General features: G+C 55.5%; 1 protein-coding gene across 9 annotated transcripts in view; it reads right to left on the bottom strand.

The window, feature by feature from the left end:
* Positions 1-4255: 4255 nt before the first annotated feature.
* The window catches only part of OTOF (otoferlin), a 112374-nt gene continuing 98241 nt past the window's right edge, over positions 4256-18388 (bottom strand). For 4 of the 9 annotated variants that reach the window (XM_075750239.1, XM_075750237.1, XM_075750236.1 and 1 more), the window contains 13 exons: positions 17484-17638; positions 16699-16833; positions 15649-15786; positions 14349-14476; positions 13598-13768; positions 12871-13031; positions 12019-12161; positions 11411-11499; positions 9180-9278; positions 6772-7013; positions 6212-6390; positions 5937-6037; positions 4256-5435 (listed from right to left, as the gene is read on the bottom strand). In XM_075750239.1, coding sequence (XP_075606354.1) covers positions 5255-5435; positions 5937-6037; positions 6212-6390; positions 6772-7013; positions 9180-9278; positions 11411-11499; positions 12019-12161; positions 12871-13031; positions 13598-13768; positions 14349-14476; positions 15649-15786; positions 16699-16833; positions 17484-17638 — 1922 coding nt within the window. In that variant the 3' untranslated portion in view covers positions 4256-5254. The remainder of the gene's footprint in view (positions 5436-5936; positions 6038-6211; positions 6391-6771; positions 7014-9179; positions 9279-11410; positions 11500-12018; positions 12162-12870; positions 13032-13597; positions 13769-14348; positions 14477-15648; positions 15787-16698; positions 16834-17483; positions 17639-18388) is intronic. The other 5 variants (XM_075750240.1, XM_075750238.1, XM_075750235.1 and 2 more) reach the window with 3 other exon arrangements.

The raw sequence follows: 18388 nt of genomic DNA on the forward strand, positions 1-18388 counted from the left end.
GAACAGTGTCCCACAGGTGGGAGCTGGGTGAGGCTGGGGAGGTGATGTCAGCAGCCGTAAAGGTGACCTGGTTGAAAGGGGGAAATTACTCAACAGAAGAAAATGTTTGCTGAAATACTGACGGAGAAGATGCCTGCGGGCGCTGCCAGCCCCAGGAACTCGGCCCAGGAGCCAGAAGCATCCTTGAGCTGGCATGTCTGAAGTGCAGCTGGGTACCGAGAGACCGGAGACATCCTGAGATACCACCGGTAATCAAAAAACCAAGGAACTGTAACAGCAGTTTATGGTCTGAAAAGGTGCAAAATAGTCTGGAAAAAGGGGGAAACATCTTGAGAAAGTAAGAATTGGTAACTGCCACTGGCTGTTCCAACTGCGAGATCAGGAAAACAGTCTGGAAAAATAAAAGTTGGGCAGAGAGAACAGAAAACATCATCATCTCTTGGCTGTTCCAGGTGCAAATTAGAAATTAAGAGCATAGTTACTGGCTGCTCAAAGTGCTGGTGTCCTACGCCCTCTTACGTCTCTATGATATAAAAATAACTTAATTCTTACCCAAAAGGAGCTTCTCTCTCTGAGAACTTCTCATGCTGCACAGAACTTTTCCCTTTCCTAAAGAGATCTGCAGGAACTTTTAGGAGACCTTGGACCCTCGCCGGGGATGCCTGGCTGACGCCAAACTCCAAACTCCGTGACACGGAGCAGCTTCGCAGTGACGGTGTTAATTTAGTGATCCCGCTCTGGGGCCTGCGCTGGGCTTGGTTCCTTTTGTCCTGCCACTCGGGATCCTTCTGGAATCTAACGCGCTTGATATAGCAAACTTATATACTGTATACATCCATGCATATAAGTAATCTATCGTAAGTATCTCTAGTGTTGTATTTATAAATTTGCTTCACTACTGATAAGATTGTAGTCATCCGTAATATTATATATATTTGATTGCTGCTATTATTGATTGCTGCCATTACTGATTGTTGCTATTAATTGATTTTTGCTATAATTAATTGCTGCTATGCTATTGAATGCTGATAATAATATTGTAAATTGTAATAGCTGGATACAAATATGTTCATTTTATTAATTATAGGTATACTTGCTACAAGTGATTTTTGTGATATTTGTGGCAATGTGTAATAGAGAAATTCGGAGATCAAGCTTCCACGTCCTTGCGTATTGGGGGATCCTACGGACCCACGGCCACGATTTCTGCACTTTCGCAGGCCAGGAAACCCTTTAGGTCGTGACATGGGGTCAGGCTGGGGTTGGGGTCCTGCAGCGGTTGGGTGGGGGGGTGTGGGTGCATGCTCGGCTGGGGCATGTCCCGCGTCTCTCTGGGGATATCTCTCAGTGAAACAGCTCCTGTGGAGCGTGATCAGTTGTGTCCTCGGTGCAGGAGCCCGGCAGCCGTGCAGGAGGGGCTGCCGAGGGGCTCCATCCCCCCAGCTGCTGCTTTGCTCATGGTTTGTGCTGCCTCACAGCTTGTCCTTGCAAAACTTGTTCCTTCACCGCACTTTTCCTGCTCCCTCTGGCCACATCTGCCCCGCCTCAGCCCGAATTGCTGCATTGCTCACGACCCGTGCACATCCGTGCTGCAATGGGTGATTGGCAATGATAACGGCAAAGCTTGGCTCACGGCGATGGGCACACCGGTTCCACCACCTCCAAAACAGCGTGGCTGCCACAGAAAGCAGCTCGGGACCGACTGGTGCAAGCCTGGGCGGCGGCATCGGCTGTTGCTGAGGAGCAGACATGCTGCCAGAGGAAATTTCACCTCTTTGGGAAGCAACCAGATGCTGGGAGATGACAAAAGTGCCCTGAAGGGTTTTGCTTGATCTGTCTGGATCCTGCAAACAGGGGTTGGTGCAGGCTGGAGACCAGACCGCGGTGGAGCATTGAGGGACAGTGGGACTGGGACAGCAGAGACCTTGGCACCTACCGGCACTGCGGGAGCGACCGGCTGCTGCCACCCCACGTCCCGCCATGGGCTCACCCTGCCCCTCGCGATGTGCCTCGTGCTGCTGGGCCAGGCTGGTCCCATGTCCCCAGGACCCCACCTGTCCCAGTGCTGAGAAATTCTTTTACCAAACAATGATTAACTTTGAATTTAACAAGGCCTATGAGTGATTAATGTGTACGGAGAAGATATCCTACCCTTGAGAACAGAAACACCCTGGCAAGATTGCCCAAACAGGGTTGATAAGGAAAAACAGCTTGGTCAGACAACAGAGTTGGGAAACACCCAAGGAGAAGAAATTGTCCTCAAGACCATAAAAGGGACAAAGGAGTGGGGGGCTCACTCCCCAAACGACCACCAACGGCCACCCGAGACCCCCACGCATGTGTAGTGTAGTTTTGCAACACCAGCATTATGTAAATATAGCAGAGAGGCAGAGACTTCTTGGAAAATGTATGAATATTCATGTCTTTAAGGTATATAAAGGATGAAGGTTTGTTTTAGGGTATGCATGATAGGCGGAGCTACCCCCCCCGTGCATCCGGCACTGTAATAAAGAATGTCTGCTTTCTAATATAAAAAATTGGAGAGTTTATTATCCCATATTTGGTGACACCAGAGCATCCCAGAGCTGGAAGGAATGGCTCTGGGCAGCTGGGACATCACCCAGTGGGTCAGGAGAAGACAGAGAGAGGGTGCTGGGTCAATCCCATCCCACAGCAGCCCCCACAGGCCAGCTGGTATTTCCCCCCCCTGAGTTGGAAGCCCCGTGGAGGCCGATGGTGGGAAAGCAACTGTGGTGGGAAAGCTGCCTCGGCAAGGAAGCTGTCCTGGGAGAGAGAAGATGTGGGTCATGGTGTCACCAGCTCAGGGCTCCTCAGGAACCAGCCCTCCATCACCAGCATGGAGGAGCTCACCAGATCCGTGATGGAATCCCTGGACATAACCCAAATCTGCCTCGACTTGCTGTAAAAGCTGAAGGCAACACAGGATGACAGCGCTGCGACCCTGTGCGAGGCCGTGAAGAAAGAGTATCTGGTCTGCCTGCAGTGCCACCGAATCTTCACCGGCAGCTGCCCGCACTGCAGCCAGCCCACGGCAGTACAGGACCTGCCCACGCTGGCCGCCGTCCTCTACGGCGTGAACCTCCTGGTGCGCGAGGAGGTCCCACAGCTGGAACTGCGGCTGGGCTTGGAGCTGGCCGTCGGCGGGGAGCCGCTCCACGTGTCGGAGGTCACCTGGCTGCTCCCCCAAACGGCCCCCGAGAGATGCTGCAGGGCCTGCAAGGCGCCTCTGCCCAGGAGCCCTGGGGACAGCGAGGGCTCGCAGGCATGGCTCCCCGTCCTCGGGGCCCAGGGACCCCCAAAGGGACAGGCGGGACCGGCCAGGCAGGACGCGAGGCAGGCGTGGGCAAAGCGCCCCGCTATGGGCAGTGCGGCCCTGCGGCCGGCTGCGCCGGGGGAGTCTCTCCCCGGCCTGGGCCCGGTGTGGCCCCTGCCCCCGTGGGCACAGCCCCCCACCTCTCCGGCCCTGGACAGGCTGCAGAGAGCTGGCAGGGAGCCCCTGCCCTGGGTGGGCTACAAGGGCCTGGGCCAGGGGGCCAGGCTGCAGCACGCCTGGCAGTCCTGGGCCAAACTGAAGAACAGCGTGCGCAGGGGCGTCGGGGACGAGCAGGGCCGCCTGTGGAGAGGAGGGAGCTCGGCACCCAGCGGCACCCCGACAGGGGACCGGGCGCTGCCCTTCGATCTCCGCTTTAAGGTCGACGCGCTCTTCCACTCCATGGTGATGGAGGCGTAAGGAGCACCGGCAAGAAAAGGTGGGACCGGGAGGAGCGTGGGCCGGGCGAGCCCAGCGTGGGGAGACGGGGGCGGGACGGGGCTGTCTGGTGCAGCCGTTGCAGCCGTGGGGTTCAGGAGGGGTTTCTGGAGGACGAGGCGCCGCGGTGCGGGAGCGCCGGGATGACAGTGAGAGACGTGATGGCCTCTCGCTGAGGGAACTGCTGGGAGGGAAAGCGTGTGGAGAGGCAGGATCTGGCACAGGAGGAGGCACAGGGCCCTGATGCGCGGAAGAGACTGGGGCTGTGGTCCCCGAGACATCACTGTCTGCCTGCTGCTGTCCTGCCCAGAGGGGAAGGCAGGTATGTGCTGGGTTTGCAGCTGAGGGACCAGTTTTCCCAACTGGGAGAACAGGCTGTGACTGGGAAGCAACAGGGCAGAAGGAGGGAAGGAGGAAAGGGCTCCAGCCAGCGACGGGTCCCCTCCCCACTAATGCGAGACCTCGGCGGAGAACCCAGAAGTGAAAGCCGATTTTTATTGACTGATTAAAACAGTAGTATCCTAAAAACATCCCCAAGACCTCTTCAATTCAATGAGGGTCTTGCACACTTGAAGCTGAGAAAGGTGGCTTTTCAACAGCTGAATATTTCGGTGAGCTGAGAAAAGAGCCCTTCCCTAATACACACGGCGAGAAAGACTCCAGCCGCAATACCTATCATTCCAAACAAAATAAACTGAGAATCAAGAAGGCCACAGGGAGCTCACACTGTGGCAGAGAACCTGAGCCCCCGGGGATGTCCAGGCACCACCAGCTCTGGGTCGGTAACCTTGGGAAGATGCTTGAGCTGCTGGACACTTCCCTGCCTCTGCCAGAGCTGTGGGGAGGAAGGGCAGGGTCTGCCCCTTGCACAGCCCAGGGCTCTCTGCAGGGACTCGGCGGCTGCTGGGACATGGTGCCCGGTGGCCCCTGCACTGGGAGCAGTGACGTCCAGGGCTAGGAGAGTGTCAGGGACAGTGCTGGCAGCAGGGACAGGCGTCGGGGCCGCTCTGTGACTCGTCCCCATGCTGGCTGGGCTGGCATGGCCCCAGCTGTCCCAGGTCCCTGCTTCGTCCTTGTTTCAGAATGTCCCTCCATCGAGCTTTTCGGGAGCGCTCCCATGGCTCTCCCTCCCCTTCCCCTGGAGCTGAGGGCTGAGCTCCCCGGGAGGCCAATGGCCATGGCTCCGGTGGGCAAAGGGCCCTGAGACCCCCAGACTTTGTGCCCCGCAGCAGCCAGCTGGGCACCTCTGCCAGCTCTGGTGAGGGATGCTCAGCCTCGGGATGGACGCCGTCCGCCAGCCCCATGTCTCTGAGACTAAAGCCAGGCATGGGACCCACAGAGGAGGAATGCAAAAGAGGAGGCCAAGCAGCAGCAGCAGCGAGGAGATGTCCCACGAGGCTGCGGAGAGGCTGCGGGGAGGAGAAGGGCATGGGGTTGGGGAAGGTGCTGGTGTGGGGCTGGGGACGTGGGGGAGGCTCCCATGCTTCATGCTCCCAGCAGCTTCTTGACCATGTAGCCTGGCATGCTGTAGAGAAAGAGGGCGATCATGATGAGGAGCAACAGGGCCAGCACGATTTTGATGATGAGCCACTTGTAGCGTGTGCAGATGAGGTATTTGATGGACTTGAGTGGGTTCAGGAACCAGATGAAGGACGTGTCCGGGCGGCTGGAGGGGAAGCAAATACCCATCATTAATGCCGTGGCCATGGAGAAGGAATGCACAGCGGGCACTGCAACAACGGACACGGTGGGCAAAGGGAGGCACAGGATGCCCTTCCCTGGGTTAGCCTGCACAGGGTGAAAGAGCCCAACCAGGAGGATCAGGAGGGTGGAGAAGGGGAGTCAGCATGACATGTAATGGAGTAATGCAGGTTTGTGAGGGAGTGTGAAGATTCCAGTCGAAGCTGGAATGTGGTGGTGAGGACTGGAGGGGAGGAGGAGGTGGTGGGAGGCCAAGGAAAGGGGATGGAGCCAAGAAGAGAAGCAGAGGAGGAACAGAGTAAGGAAAAACAGTGGGGCAGTGAATAGAGATGGCTGTCCCCATAACCCTCACTACTACATCCCCCAGTGCGACCCCTCCTCACCTCCCCATGCCTGGCTCCCCCCCCACCCCACAGCATCTCCCAGAAGCCCAGGTGCCTGCTGGGGAGCGAGATTTCCTCCTTACTTGGGTTTCTCCAGTGGATCAGGCTCGTTGCGAGCCAGCCCAGCAGGGGATTTCTCTGCCTCCTCTGCCGTCAGAAGGTGCAGTTCAGCCTCAACTTTCCCCTGTAGGGAGCAGAGACTTGTGCTGAGACCTAGGCAATGCTCCCCACCTCAGCCCCCCAAGACATAGTGACACAAGGGACCTGAGGGAACAGAGGCAAGTACAGGGGGGTGGAGGGTGTCTGCAAAGAGTGCGGTCCCCAGAATGCAAAATCCCTCCCTTTTCCCCATCCTTACGGTGACCTCCAGCTCATCATTCTCATCTCTGGCCACGAATGGCCACCAGCCCTTCACTCGCTTCTGCTTGAAGATGGAGACCATGGGCAGCTCTGCCTCGTTCGTCACCATCTCCAGGCTGCACTGTTTTGATGTCTTGGCTCCCCGGGGGAAGCGGTTCAGGTCCAGCTCGATGGCCCCTGGCAGGAGAAAGGGGAGCACAGATGTTGGCACCCCCAAAATGGTGAGTCCTGGGCTGGAGGTGGGCTGGGCCCGGCATCTTCTGCCCTAGGGAGCAATTCTGAAACTAGCTCTGGGAAATAAAAAGCCAACATCTTTGCTACAGGCCATCATCTTTGCCTTTGAATGTCAGCAGTGGAGACAAGGGCTCTCATCCTACCTGCTCTTACCAGCAGCATCTAAAGGGGTTTGTAGGGTGTTGTGGACTTGAGGAGCAGGGCTGCTCTTCCAGGGTTGTTTCTGTATAGACTTTGTCTCATCTCACTCTGCTCCCTACTTGTGCAGCCATGGGCTCTCTGCCGACTGCCCCATTGCCCCAGCTCAGTGGACCCCTGGCTTACCGAGGAAATCGTCGGCCGAGAAGTGGTCAGCATCCCAGACCTGCAGGGTGAGGCGAGCTGGGATCTTGTACTCGGTTTCATCCCAGGAGAACATGGACTCCTTCTTGGAGATGACGATCTTCTCCTCCGCCATCAGGTAGTCGAAGGGGAAGATGTAGCGCCAGTTGAAGTTGCCTTCACCAGTGAGCGAGTGGTAATGGACGTCGGTGTCTTGCTTGTCCTCCTGCTGACCCTTCAGCCACCTGCAGGGACCAGAGGGGTGAGAGCGCTGGCACTTGTTACAGGAGGGAGGAGAGGGCACAGGACCATCCTGTCCGTGCAGCCAGGATGTCTCCAGGACAGACTGCAAGGACCTAAAAGCCGTAAGCAATGGGCTGGGACTGCTCAAATCACCACAGCAGCATCTCCGAGAGGTGGCATGGACACAGGGGCAGGAGGGCCGCGTGAACAGGGTGGGTTGAGAGCAAGAAATGCAAGAAGGTTGTCAGGGGTCTTTCTCTCGGCAGGGACACGTTAAAGAGGTGGACAGGGGCAAGGAGCATTGCTGGGGAGTCGAGCAGAAGGATGTCCCCATGGAATCACAGAATGTTTTGGGTTGGAAGAGACCTCCCAGCCCACCCAGTGCCACCCCTGCCATGGGCAGGGACACCCTCCGCTAGCCCAGGTTGCCCAAAGCCCCATCCAACCTGGCCTTGAACACTGCCAGGGAGCCAGGGGCAGCCACAGCTTCTCTGGGCACCCTGGGCCAGGGCCTCAGCACCCTCCCAGGGAAGGATTGCTGCCTCCCATCCCATCTCCATCTCCCCTCCTGCAGCTTCAGGCCATTCCCCTTGGCCTGTCCCTCCCTGCCCTTGGCACCAGTCCCTCTCCAGCTTTCTTGTTGCACTGGTGGAGTGGACAGGCCCAGGGGTGGCTGCAGAGACCTTCTCACTCCACCACGGAGTAGTTAAGCCTCCCCTGATGGCAGCAGTCCGTGCAGAGGCAGCTCAGTCTGTGCTGGTCACCGCAGGCTCCCTGGGTCAGGGCACATCTATCTGAGCCCGTCAGAGGTATTTAGGGCTTGCTGCAGGCTCTGCTTGAGGATGGGGCTGTCTCTGCTGACCCAAGTGCCCAGCTCAGACAGGCATTGTGGGCACCATGACACTGGAGACAGTGGGGTCCCAGTCAGTCATAGAGTCATAGAATCATTTTGGTTGGAAAAGACCTTTAAGATCATCAAGCCCCACCGTTAACCATGCCCACCTGATCATCACATGTGCTTGTGCCCTCAATTTTCTGGCTCCAGTGAACAGGATTCCCAGAGCAAAAGGGACATGGAGGATGATCCACACCAGCAAGTCTGGTCCCCAGCAGAACACAGCTTTGTTTTAAAGACTGTGTGTGCCCCCAGACTCTTTCTCTGACAAGCTGAGGTATCTCCATTCCCCAGGGTGCTCTCAGGTTTTCGTGTGTCTGTGTGTCCCAAGGGGCTGCAGCCGGCAGGGACACGACTCCATGCTCAGGCACCCAATGCAGGGTTGTTCTCTCGGGCTCTGGTCGTGCTGATGCCCTGCTCTGCCCCGCAAAACACAAAGGTCAAGTGATCGCCCACCACACAGATGGGGAAGGGCTGGAGTATCTCAGATTCAGAGCCAGTGAAGAAAAGCCATTGGGCTGATAGGACCTGAGATGCCAAAACAGACCCAGTTTTCTGAGAGCGGCACGAGGTGCAAGCAGAGGAACCTGTCCTGAGCTGGCCAGGCTGCAGAGGAAGCACCCACCAGTTTAACAGACTGGTGGGAAATCACTGTGTAGTCAGCCACCAGTCCGAAATGCCGTTGCATTGGTTTGAGGTCCTGTAAAGAACTGGGACGTGAGCAGGTCCTCTCATCTCTGTACGGGCAAGTTTTGGAAGGGACCTTCCCCTACTGCTGAGTGAGAGTGAAGCAGAGATGGGAATTCATCACAGTTTGGCTCCAGATGCTGGAATTGGAGGTTGCAGGGCTGAAATGCCAAGTGGGGGCATCAAGAAAAGCACAAAAAGGGGGAAGAGGGGCAGACAGGACCAAGCAGCGAGGCCTCAGCCATTACCCCCTGACATAGATGTCAGACATCTTCTCTCCCGCCAGGAAACCATCATCTTCCAAAACCACCTCATCGGTGTTCCAGATAATAACCCGCAGCTCAAAGCTGGGCGGCCAGGCCAGGCACACGCAGCAGGTCGTGCAGCCGAAAGAGAGAGATGGAGAGGCAAGAAACACAGCACAGAAGACAATGGCAGCGTTGGTGCTATCTGACCCTGCACCACAGTCCATGTCATACCCCCCTTCCCCACTCCAACCCTCCCCCAGGGACCCCAGCGAGCACTAGCACCCCCAAACCCAGGTTGAAGCAGAGGAGGTGATGCTGGCATGCCACGCTGTACCTACCCCCTGACAAAAATGTCACTGGATTTCTCGCCAGTGAAGTAGTCATCGTCCTCCAGGATGACCTCGTCTGTGTTCCACACTATCACTCTAAGCTCATATCTGGCAGGAGGAAGGGAGACAAGGAGGTGAGGCACAGGGGCAGGGGAAAGGGCAGGAGGGAATGGGGTGACGCTGCCAGAAACTGGGGCCAGGCACCGAGACCGCAGGGAACTGCTCACAGGGATGTCATCTGAGGGATCATGAGGGCAGGAACAGGAGCGGGATCTCCATGGGAGCTCAGAGCCCAGGCAGGGTGAGCACAGCAGCAAGGGCAGCTTTACCTCCCTCCGCTCTGAGCATCTGCAAGGTCCAAGCCAAAGGCTTGAGGGGACAGCCCAGCCTTGGTCGTTGGTAGATTTGTGGCTAAAATGGGGTCTGCAAAACATTCTTAGTCCAGCTCTCTTCCTGGTTTCCCCACCTTACTGAGCAGGGCTGTCCACCCCTAGAAATGGGGGGAGATTTGTTGCTGCCTTCAGAAGTGAAACCTGCTCCTGTGTGCCGGGCAGCTCGCTGGGCATCACAGTCCTCAGAATCACAGAATCGTTTTTGTTGGAAAAGACCTTTAAGATCACCGGGTCCAACCACTAACCTCACCCTGCCAAGCCCACCACTAACCCATGTCCCCAAGCACCACATCTCCACGTCTTTTCAATCCCTCCAGGGATGGGGACTCCACCGCTTCCCTGGGCAGCCTGTCCCAGGGCTTGACAACCCTTTGGGGGAAGACATTTTTCCTAATCTAAGGACCCCAGCAGGTTCAGAGACTCTGAGATATTCCCAGCACTGCCTTTTGTGTGCATCAACCCAGGGTTTCCCAGTTCAGCTTGGTTGGGAATGTTGGTGATAGAGAAAGCAGCTCCGGTGGGAGCAGAAGCCAGATTCCTCGCAGGGCACAGCTGCAATGTGGAAAGGCTGGAGAAAGGCTGGGGGACGGTGGCAGAGAAACGCAACCTTGCGGCCACAAGCACAGCACATCGCTAGAAGTACCAGGGAGTCCTACAGGTGAGAGGAAGGGGATCTGCAGCTTCTTTAACCCACCTCCTCTGGTATGTCCCTCTGGCAATGTGCTGGCTGAGCCCAGCTGTGGGACTCCTGCCATCTCCTCCGGCCCCAGCCTCCTCCTGTCTGCACCCGTGGGTGGGGGCTTGTCCCATGCTGTGCCTCTCCAGCACCCTGCCCCTACAGCTACTGTCAGGCGGTGCCCGGTGCTCCCAGCAAAGACAGGGGAGATGGATTAAACCCCTACGACAACAGCCAGGCATAACCTTGCTTGAAACTATCTACCTGCAGACCCCTTCTTCAGCCAGTCAATAGGAACATCTCAGCTCCAGCTCATGGCTCACTGCTGAGCATGGCTGTCCTGCAGGCAACCCTCTGCTTTTCCAGTCTGTGCTGGTGTCTGGACCTTACCCCTGGCCGCAGCTTTCCTGTGGATGCCTGCCCTGGTGTTCACACCCCCATCTGCAGCCCACTGGGATCCAGGAACATTCTCTCCATCCAAGTCATCATCTGCTGTGCATGGGAGTGCAAGAGACTCCCACCAGGATGCCCAGTGCTGTCCCCATATCCCAGCCCTGGGGGTGGGAAAAGGGTCCCAAGGACACAGTCTAGCAGGGTAAGGCAGGGCTAGGAGGGATGCTGAGGGAAGAAATGTTTTTCTTCTCTCTCAATGAGTTGGGAGAGAGCAGGGTGGGGAGGGAAGAGCTCTTTATTACACTGCCTGTTGCCTGTTCTGTCCTGCTTGGATTGACCAACTCTGTCCTAGTAACCTTCCCTGGGCTCCGGCCACTCCGGGCAACCCTCACCTCCTGGAAAGGACCCGTCCAAACTGCTCAGGGATGCCTTACCCTGGGCTAACCCTGCCCCTGCCTGGGAGGGGGTCAGGGCTGGTCTGCCCCGGCTCTGTGCTGGGGACTGGGTAACAATTTAATTTCCTGGTCTACGCAGATGAGAGAGATGGGGAGCTGCAGGGGATGGAACAGGCGGGATACCACCCTTCAGGAGCAGCTCTGGAAGAGGAAGACATCACTCGATGCTTCCAGTTTTGGGATCTCTGGAAGTGCCAGCATGGTTGAGGTACCCAGACAGTGGGCTGGGCTGGGCGATGGAGCAGCAGCAGTTGAGGGGAGAGGCAGGGCTCCATCCCCAGCCTTGAGTTTTCCCTGGGGTTGGTTGGCTGGGAGATTCCTTACTTCTTTGGTTTCCTGGGGGAAATATCAGTAGCAGGGCCAGGTGCTGGCATGTCCATGGGGAACATGTCCACCCACATCTCCAGGCGACCCTGCAAAGTTGGAGAGGTGCAGTCAGTTCCCCTTGTCCCTCCCTGCCCATCCCACCTGGCAGCATCCTCCCCTTCCAGCTCCTCTTGCCCTTCAACATCAGTCTGGCCGTGCCAGATGTGGGGCAGGGCCTGCAGCACTGAACCCTGCCAGATGTGGAGCAGGGCAGGGCTCCTGCATGTCATGAGTCCATTTCCACCCCCTGCAGAAGTGTCTCCCGGCACGGTCGAGGTGCACGGACATGGGGGAGTCAGGGGACCAGGGGACTTGGGGGTATGACACAGATGCAGGCTGGAGCAGGAGAGGCACTGAAGATTTAGTCTGCTAGGGTCAGCAGGTGACTGTTAAGGGCTGTTGATGCCAAGGTGCCACTCTGTGCAGGGTGCCTTCCCCGCCTCTGCTGCCCACAACAAGGTGGGTAAGGGCTGGTCTGCCCAGCTGACATCTCTGCTCCCCCCTTGGAGGATCTGCGGGCCCTGCAGCATGGGCTGCCTCTGCTTCTGCTCTGCGACTTTGAGGACCTGCTCGATGCCCGGCTTGTCAGGGTTCAGCAGCGGCCGCGTCTCCACGTGCTCGGGGACCAGCTTGCAGCCTGCCCGTGGGATGTCCTCCCAGTGGCGCAGCACAGTCAGGGCCAGGTGTTCATCTGTCTGCTTCTTCTGACCTGCGTGGGCAAAGGGAGGGCTGAGCTTGGAGAACTGGGCAGAGACATCAGGGACAGCAAACAATCCTCTACCCCTCTACCCCTACTTCAAGGGCGCAGAACTGCCTGCTACCTACTCCTCTCCATTTCCTTGTGTACACTTTGTCTTTCAGCCAATGCTTCCTAACTCCACTCTTTCTCCTCTCTCTAACCCTAGTCATTTACAGAAGATCCAAATCCCCTGCCAGTCTGCATTTTCCCAGGCTGAACAAGCTCCGTGTCCATGGACCGTGTTCTCCTCTTCTGCACCACTCCTGGCTTGCCTTCATCTTTCTTGAACACATGTGAGCGCATTGGGCCACAACCATTGTTTGGGGATGCAGTTACATGGAGAACAGCTTCCTAAACCCTGGAAAGGCCAGGGTGGGCTGTCTTCATTGCTCTCCTTGGGCATACACTGCCAGGAGGAAGTTTTCAAAGGTAGCTTTGGTGATGCTGTGCCACAGACACCCATGAATGATTCTGAGAGCAACCCACTGGCCTAGGTCGTCTAAAAGATGCTGTCTAACTGGTCGCATACTGGAAGGTCCATTTAAGGTGGTGGATAGAGAGTGATTGCAGTGCTACTTTAGGGTGATGGGGCCACTACATCTGTCTCCAATCCAGGATGATGAGGGGACACCCCAGACCCCTGCTCCCCTCCACAACCTTCATCCCATGGGGCAGGTACCATTTTCATCCTCAATCTCCGTGGGGCCGGTGAAGACCCTGTTGGCAACTTTGACTCTTCCTCCTGGCCCAAAGTGCGGCCCATCCACCTTGCCCTCTTTGCACAGCTTGGACAGGATTTGGGAGGGCTTCATGGGGTCACGCCAGGTGTTATAACCATGTCTGTGAATAGGAGGGCAAGGTCAGTGAAGTAGTAGGAAGATTTGGAGGAAGAAGCAATTTTGTTCCCCTCTGCCAGCAAAACAAGTGCTGCCACCATGAAGGACCCGGGATTCACAGGGGAAGGATCTCAGGCAGAAAGCATGAACCTTCAGAGCAGACCAGGTCCCTCTGTGCCCCCTCTCTACACTTTGCTAACACCCTTCCACCCCACCCCCTTTACTCTGTGCTGACCCAGACCTGAAATTCCCAGTGCATCCCACTTGACTCCTGATGCTTGGCGTTGCTCCTTTGGCCCCGCTGCTATTTCGGCTCTGGTCTCACCCCTCTACCCAGTCCCACCAGTGCTCCTCAGTCCATTCCTCCCTGCCCTGGGCTCTTTCCAACCCACTCCACTGCTGCCATGCTGTGCTGGTCACAAAGCCTGTCTTAAGAGTGAGGGTACAGCACAGACTCCTCCATAAACTCCTTCATTTAGGAGATTCCTGTAGGAGATCTAGGCTTGGTGTGGAAGATGAGATAGGCACGGGTCCAGGCAGAGGTTTGGGCAGGGAAAGCTTTGCTCGTACATGGAGTAGGTCTGTGACACCCCACAAGTAGCTCGGTGCTTGCTGTAGTAGCGGTTCTCCAGATCAATCTTGGTCTCTCCAATGAGATCGTCAGTCCCCACCAAGTCCCAGTCGTACACTGCCACTGTCAGCATGGACTCCATGGGGAAGGTGGCCTCGATGTCAAAGGATCTAGGCCAGGGGAAAGCAGGTAAGGGGAAAGAGAAAAGCTGTTGAAGAAGGTTTGGCTGCTACTCAGGACAGACACATGGGTGAGGTGGGTCTGCTCCACTCTGTGGGCAGTGTTTAATTTGCATCTACCACTGCAGGACATTCAAGGTAGGGGGTTTTAACTAAATCTCTGCACGGGTTGTTTCAGATCCAGCAGCCCTAGTGAGGAGGTGGCACAGGGTGATTGCTTGACCTGGACATCAGCAGCCCTGAAACTAAGTTTGTGTGTCACTGGAGATCCAGGCCGTACTCTCACTGGAATCCAAGCCTAATGATTCCTAAAGTAGGTACTTACTCTTGATGAGATACAGAAATCTCTTAAATGCCCTTTTCTACACTGACCATACAGCTGGCAAGGAGGGACAGATGGCTGAAATGGGCATGCTCTACACTGCTTGCAAGGGAAGTTCTGTGCAATGAGTCCCGTCTTTTGAGCCCAAGCAGCAGCTATGGGATGGCCAGGGTGCAGGTCCGAGGGCTTGGCTCAGGCTTAGCTCACCCCTTCCAGATGCAGACAGTTAACAGGGCTGGGGCAACTCACTTTCCAAAGACAGGGTTCAGCTGCTTGGAGATGTAGTTCTCCTTGTCTTTGATGTCCGTCTTCCCCAGCTTGATGGCAATATAGGGGTCAGCTTTCCCGTTGATGTCAGCCGGGTGAAGGTCCGTGGCCTGTAGGGAATAGTTGAGATACAACAGTGACATCCACAGTAGTGAAGACTTCAGGGATGGCCCTATTCTCCATCCCTGAGACCATCTGGCCCTGCCTGGCCATAGGCATGTGGCTAAGCTCTTTGGTCCTCCTAAATAGACATAACCACAGTTGTCTTTGGCATCTGTCTCATCAGTGGAAAGAAACAGGTTCCTCTGAAGAAAGACCCAGAACAGCAACCTGACCAAGATGTCAAGAAGACTTCTCCCTTCCCCTCTTGTTCTCTTCACTCACTCCATTAGGACCAAGGGCTTCCGGCTTGTCCCCATAAAGGGGGGAGAGTATCCCCAAACTCTCCAGTCCCAACTTCCATCATGGCACACAAGTGCAGACGGCCATGCTGGGACACATTCAGCCAGTCCTGGTTGTTGGTGGTGCTGACCACGCTGGAGTCTACCATTGCAGCCTCAGTCTGTTGGTGATGGATGGGAGACTCGTTATGCCGCTGGGCAATGGGATGCAGCACTGGATGGAGAATCAGGGTAGTGGGAAATGTAGCCGAAAGTAGGTTGCATTTGTAAAACACTGGGACGAGGTGGTGACAAAGAGCAGCCCAGGTGCTTTTAGCAGGACTGAGATCCCTCTCAAGTGCCTGGCTACAGTACCTCGCCCACATGTCAGGAAAGGACTTTTTCCAGAGCACACTCCATATAAAGGAACGTGCATTAGCTGGATCACATCAATAATCACTTGGCGCATGTTCAAAGAGGTGCCATGCCCTTCAGCCAGGTCTGTTAGACCCTGCCAGCTCCCATTCTGCTCTGCTCGTACTTCACTGAGGTGTTGTGGCTATGTAAGGAACCAGCACTTTGCAGTCCAGGCTGATCCAAATTATTCACTTGAGTTAAGCCCTAGGACAGACACATCGGTCCGTCCTGCGTACCAGAAGAGAGGTCTCTGGATCTGGCAGGAGCTTGGATCTGGCTTGCTCCCAGTGCTTGGAGCACACAGCTATGGAGACAGCATTCAAGTCCCCATCAATGAATTGCTTCAGTCGTCATGCTGCATCCTTGGCCCTGATGCACTGAGTGCTAAGAAGCGACATCCCTACAGCTTTGGGACCAGTTCCTGGGTGTGTGCCGTGGAAGGGAGCGCAGGATCACGCCTTAACACACCACACAATTATACTCACCCGCACAATATAGACTCGGACCAGCACATTGATGGGGTCATTGCTGGGGATCCCCTGGAACATGCCAAAGTTGGGGTCGTATCCTGCCTCCTTGGTGACATCATCAGGGAGCGGCACTTTGTAGACACACATGGAGCCCTGGTGCGAGGCAGTGCACAGCCCTGTGAGAGTCCTGCTGCCCAGGGGCTCAGGATAAGCAGACCCATCCCAAACCACCCTTCCTGAGGACCCAGTCAATATCCTTCTTTCTAGCCATGACAGGCCAGATCTGGAAAATTCCTCTACCGCACAAGGACCTCTTCAGGGGTTGCAACCATGAGCAGAGAAATTGGACAAAGGGAAGGAGGCCTGCAGAGAAATCAAACTAGCAAGGTGCTCATGGACAGGGATTTCCAAGAGTAAAACAGGACAGGAGGACAAAAGCAATGGGAATAAAAGGGTTGACAAGGGATGGGCTGGAAAATCTGGGAACTACCACATGAAACACTGCTGATTTCTATGCTCCCTAAGCATCTGATCCTAAGGTGGGGAACTGCTGGCTCATCTACTCTGCTAATCAAAGTGCAAAAATGGCATCAACAGGCTTCATCTGGCCAGGCTCACATCATCAAAAGGGCTCTTGTTCAAGAATCTTATAGCTGACAGATGTGCTCCTACATTGCCTGGGGACTGGCAATGGTGCAAATGACCGTCAGCCTAGGTGACTGGTATTGGTGAAAAATGGTTCACAGAGATAACCCGGGGCATGACTTATTTGCCCACAGTGGGCAAAAAAGAGGATCTGCTTTTCCCTTGGCCTTCTGTAAGAATCATCAAGGATCTGTTTGCCTACAGATCACCACCTCTGTGGATGCCCTCTTTAAAGCTATCTGATTTCTGGGGCTGTTCTTGGAGGTTTACCCTCCTTGCAAGGTGCCAGCAGCTGGGTCAATGTACATTGGTTTCTATTGCATCGAACCCCTTCCTGCTCAACCAGCTTTAGCAGGGAAACCTGTTGGCAAGTGCTTCCTAAGCCGCCCCTGCGCTGGCCCAACTCACAACCAAACTCACTTTGAACCTCCCCACTATCCGCTCCTCTTCTGTTGCATTGTCATCGTTGTCCCCAATCTTCCCACGGAGCAGGTTGAAGGTGTGCAGCCAGTCCTCGAAGTTATCAAACTCTGTTTCCAGCTCTTTGTTGAAAACCTGAGATGACAGAAAGTTAAAGGGGGAGAATTAGGTAAAAAACAGGAAAAAAAAATTGAGGAAAAGATAGGGTGACTACCTGAGTCAACTCAGGGAACATGGACACCTCAGTGCCCAATTCTCTAGGAAGGGAAAGGTTCTTCATGTCGTTGTGATGAAGATTGATGCATACAAGACAGAAGCTCAGCTGAATGGGTGAGGCATCTGTCCCCACTCTGTGCAAGACCCAGGTTCAAATCCCTTCTGAACCCCAAAATCAGACTACGTTAATCCTAACAAACACCATGGGCCAGTACGTTGAACCAGAGCCCATCCCTGCCCTGAGTCCTGGCTGAGCCAACCCTAGCCAGGCTTGAAAACTCTCCCCTCCATCCAGGGCACATCCAAGCTGCCCCAGGAATGATCCTATCCCAGGAAAAACCCTGTTCTTTAAAGCTCGTTACCTCTGACTCCTTCAAACTATGGAGAGAAGCTGGCAGTCCCAAGGCACATCTCACCTAGGGTTAGATACCCCTCAGATAGGCAAGGTGCCTCAGGCAGGGTTGATCCATCCTGCTCTCATCTCCAGACGGCTGGGACTGCCATCCTGCCAGACCTCCATCCTGCCACTGAGCAGGCAGGGCCTCCTCCTCCCCTGCCAACACACGCACCTTCAGTTCATCAATCTTCTGCTTGTTCTTCTTCTCGGGAAGCTCAGGGACTGACTGTTGCTTCTTCTTCTTGTCGTCTTTGGATGCCTTGTACTTCTCCTTGTTCTTCGCCTGACCCTTGGAGCCTTTCATGGGAGAGTCATCAAGTTTGATTTCTGAGTCCGAGGGGAAGTGGCAGGGAGGAGGAGATGGAAATGAGGGTGAGGAGGGGTGGAGGATACAGGGAGGGGTGACTTGATCAAAATCCTTCAAACAGGAGCATGAAAGCTGACAGTGCTAGTGCCTGCAACTCCCACCCCAGCCCTCTCCTGTCTATCCTTGTCTCTGGCCATGCTGCCCAGGTGACAGCATCTCCAGGAGCCCAGAAGCCTCTGTGCAGGGAGCTTCCAGAGCTGAGCTGAGCAGAAGTCATTTGGAGGGTTACAAAACATGGACCAAAAGTGCTAGGCTCTGGCTAGCTTCAACAGCAGTGAGAAGACCTGATCCTGCCAACAGTATCTCCTTTTCTTCCTTCTACTGGAGACTTTTCCTGCTCTATGCAGCCTGGAGAATAAAACCCCAGCCTAGGTATCGCAGAGGGGACAGTGTTTGATGCTCAGCACCAGAGCACAGGCTGCTGCCCATAAAGAGGTGTTGCCCATGACCAGCTGCAACGACAGGTGGTTACGGTCTCTATTCAGAGCAACCAACGGCCAGGGACATCAACTACACTGGGAACAGGCTGCCTGGAAAGGCATGTTCCAGGAAAACCTCTCCCACCCCTCCACAATCCCCATCTCTCACTGCCTCTGCCAGCTTTCATGACTGCCGGGCAATGCAGATGGGGACAGACAGATGACAACAGACAAAGACTTAATGTGGAAGAGAAGGGAGGAAGGAATGGGAGTGCGAAGGAGAAATGGACC

This window comes from Balearica regulorum, chromosome 3 (assembly GCF_011004875.1).
Source record: "Balearica regulorum gibbericeps isolate bBalReg1 chromosome 3, bBalReg1.pri, whole genome shotgun sequence".
In the NCBI taxonomy this organism is placed as follows: Eukaryota; Metazoa; Chordata; class Aves; order Gruiformes; family Gruidae; genus Balearica; species Balearica regulorum.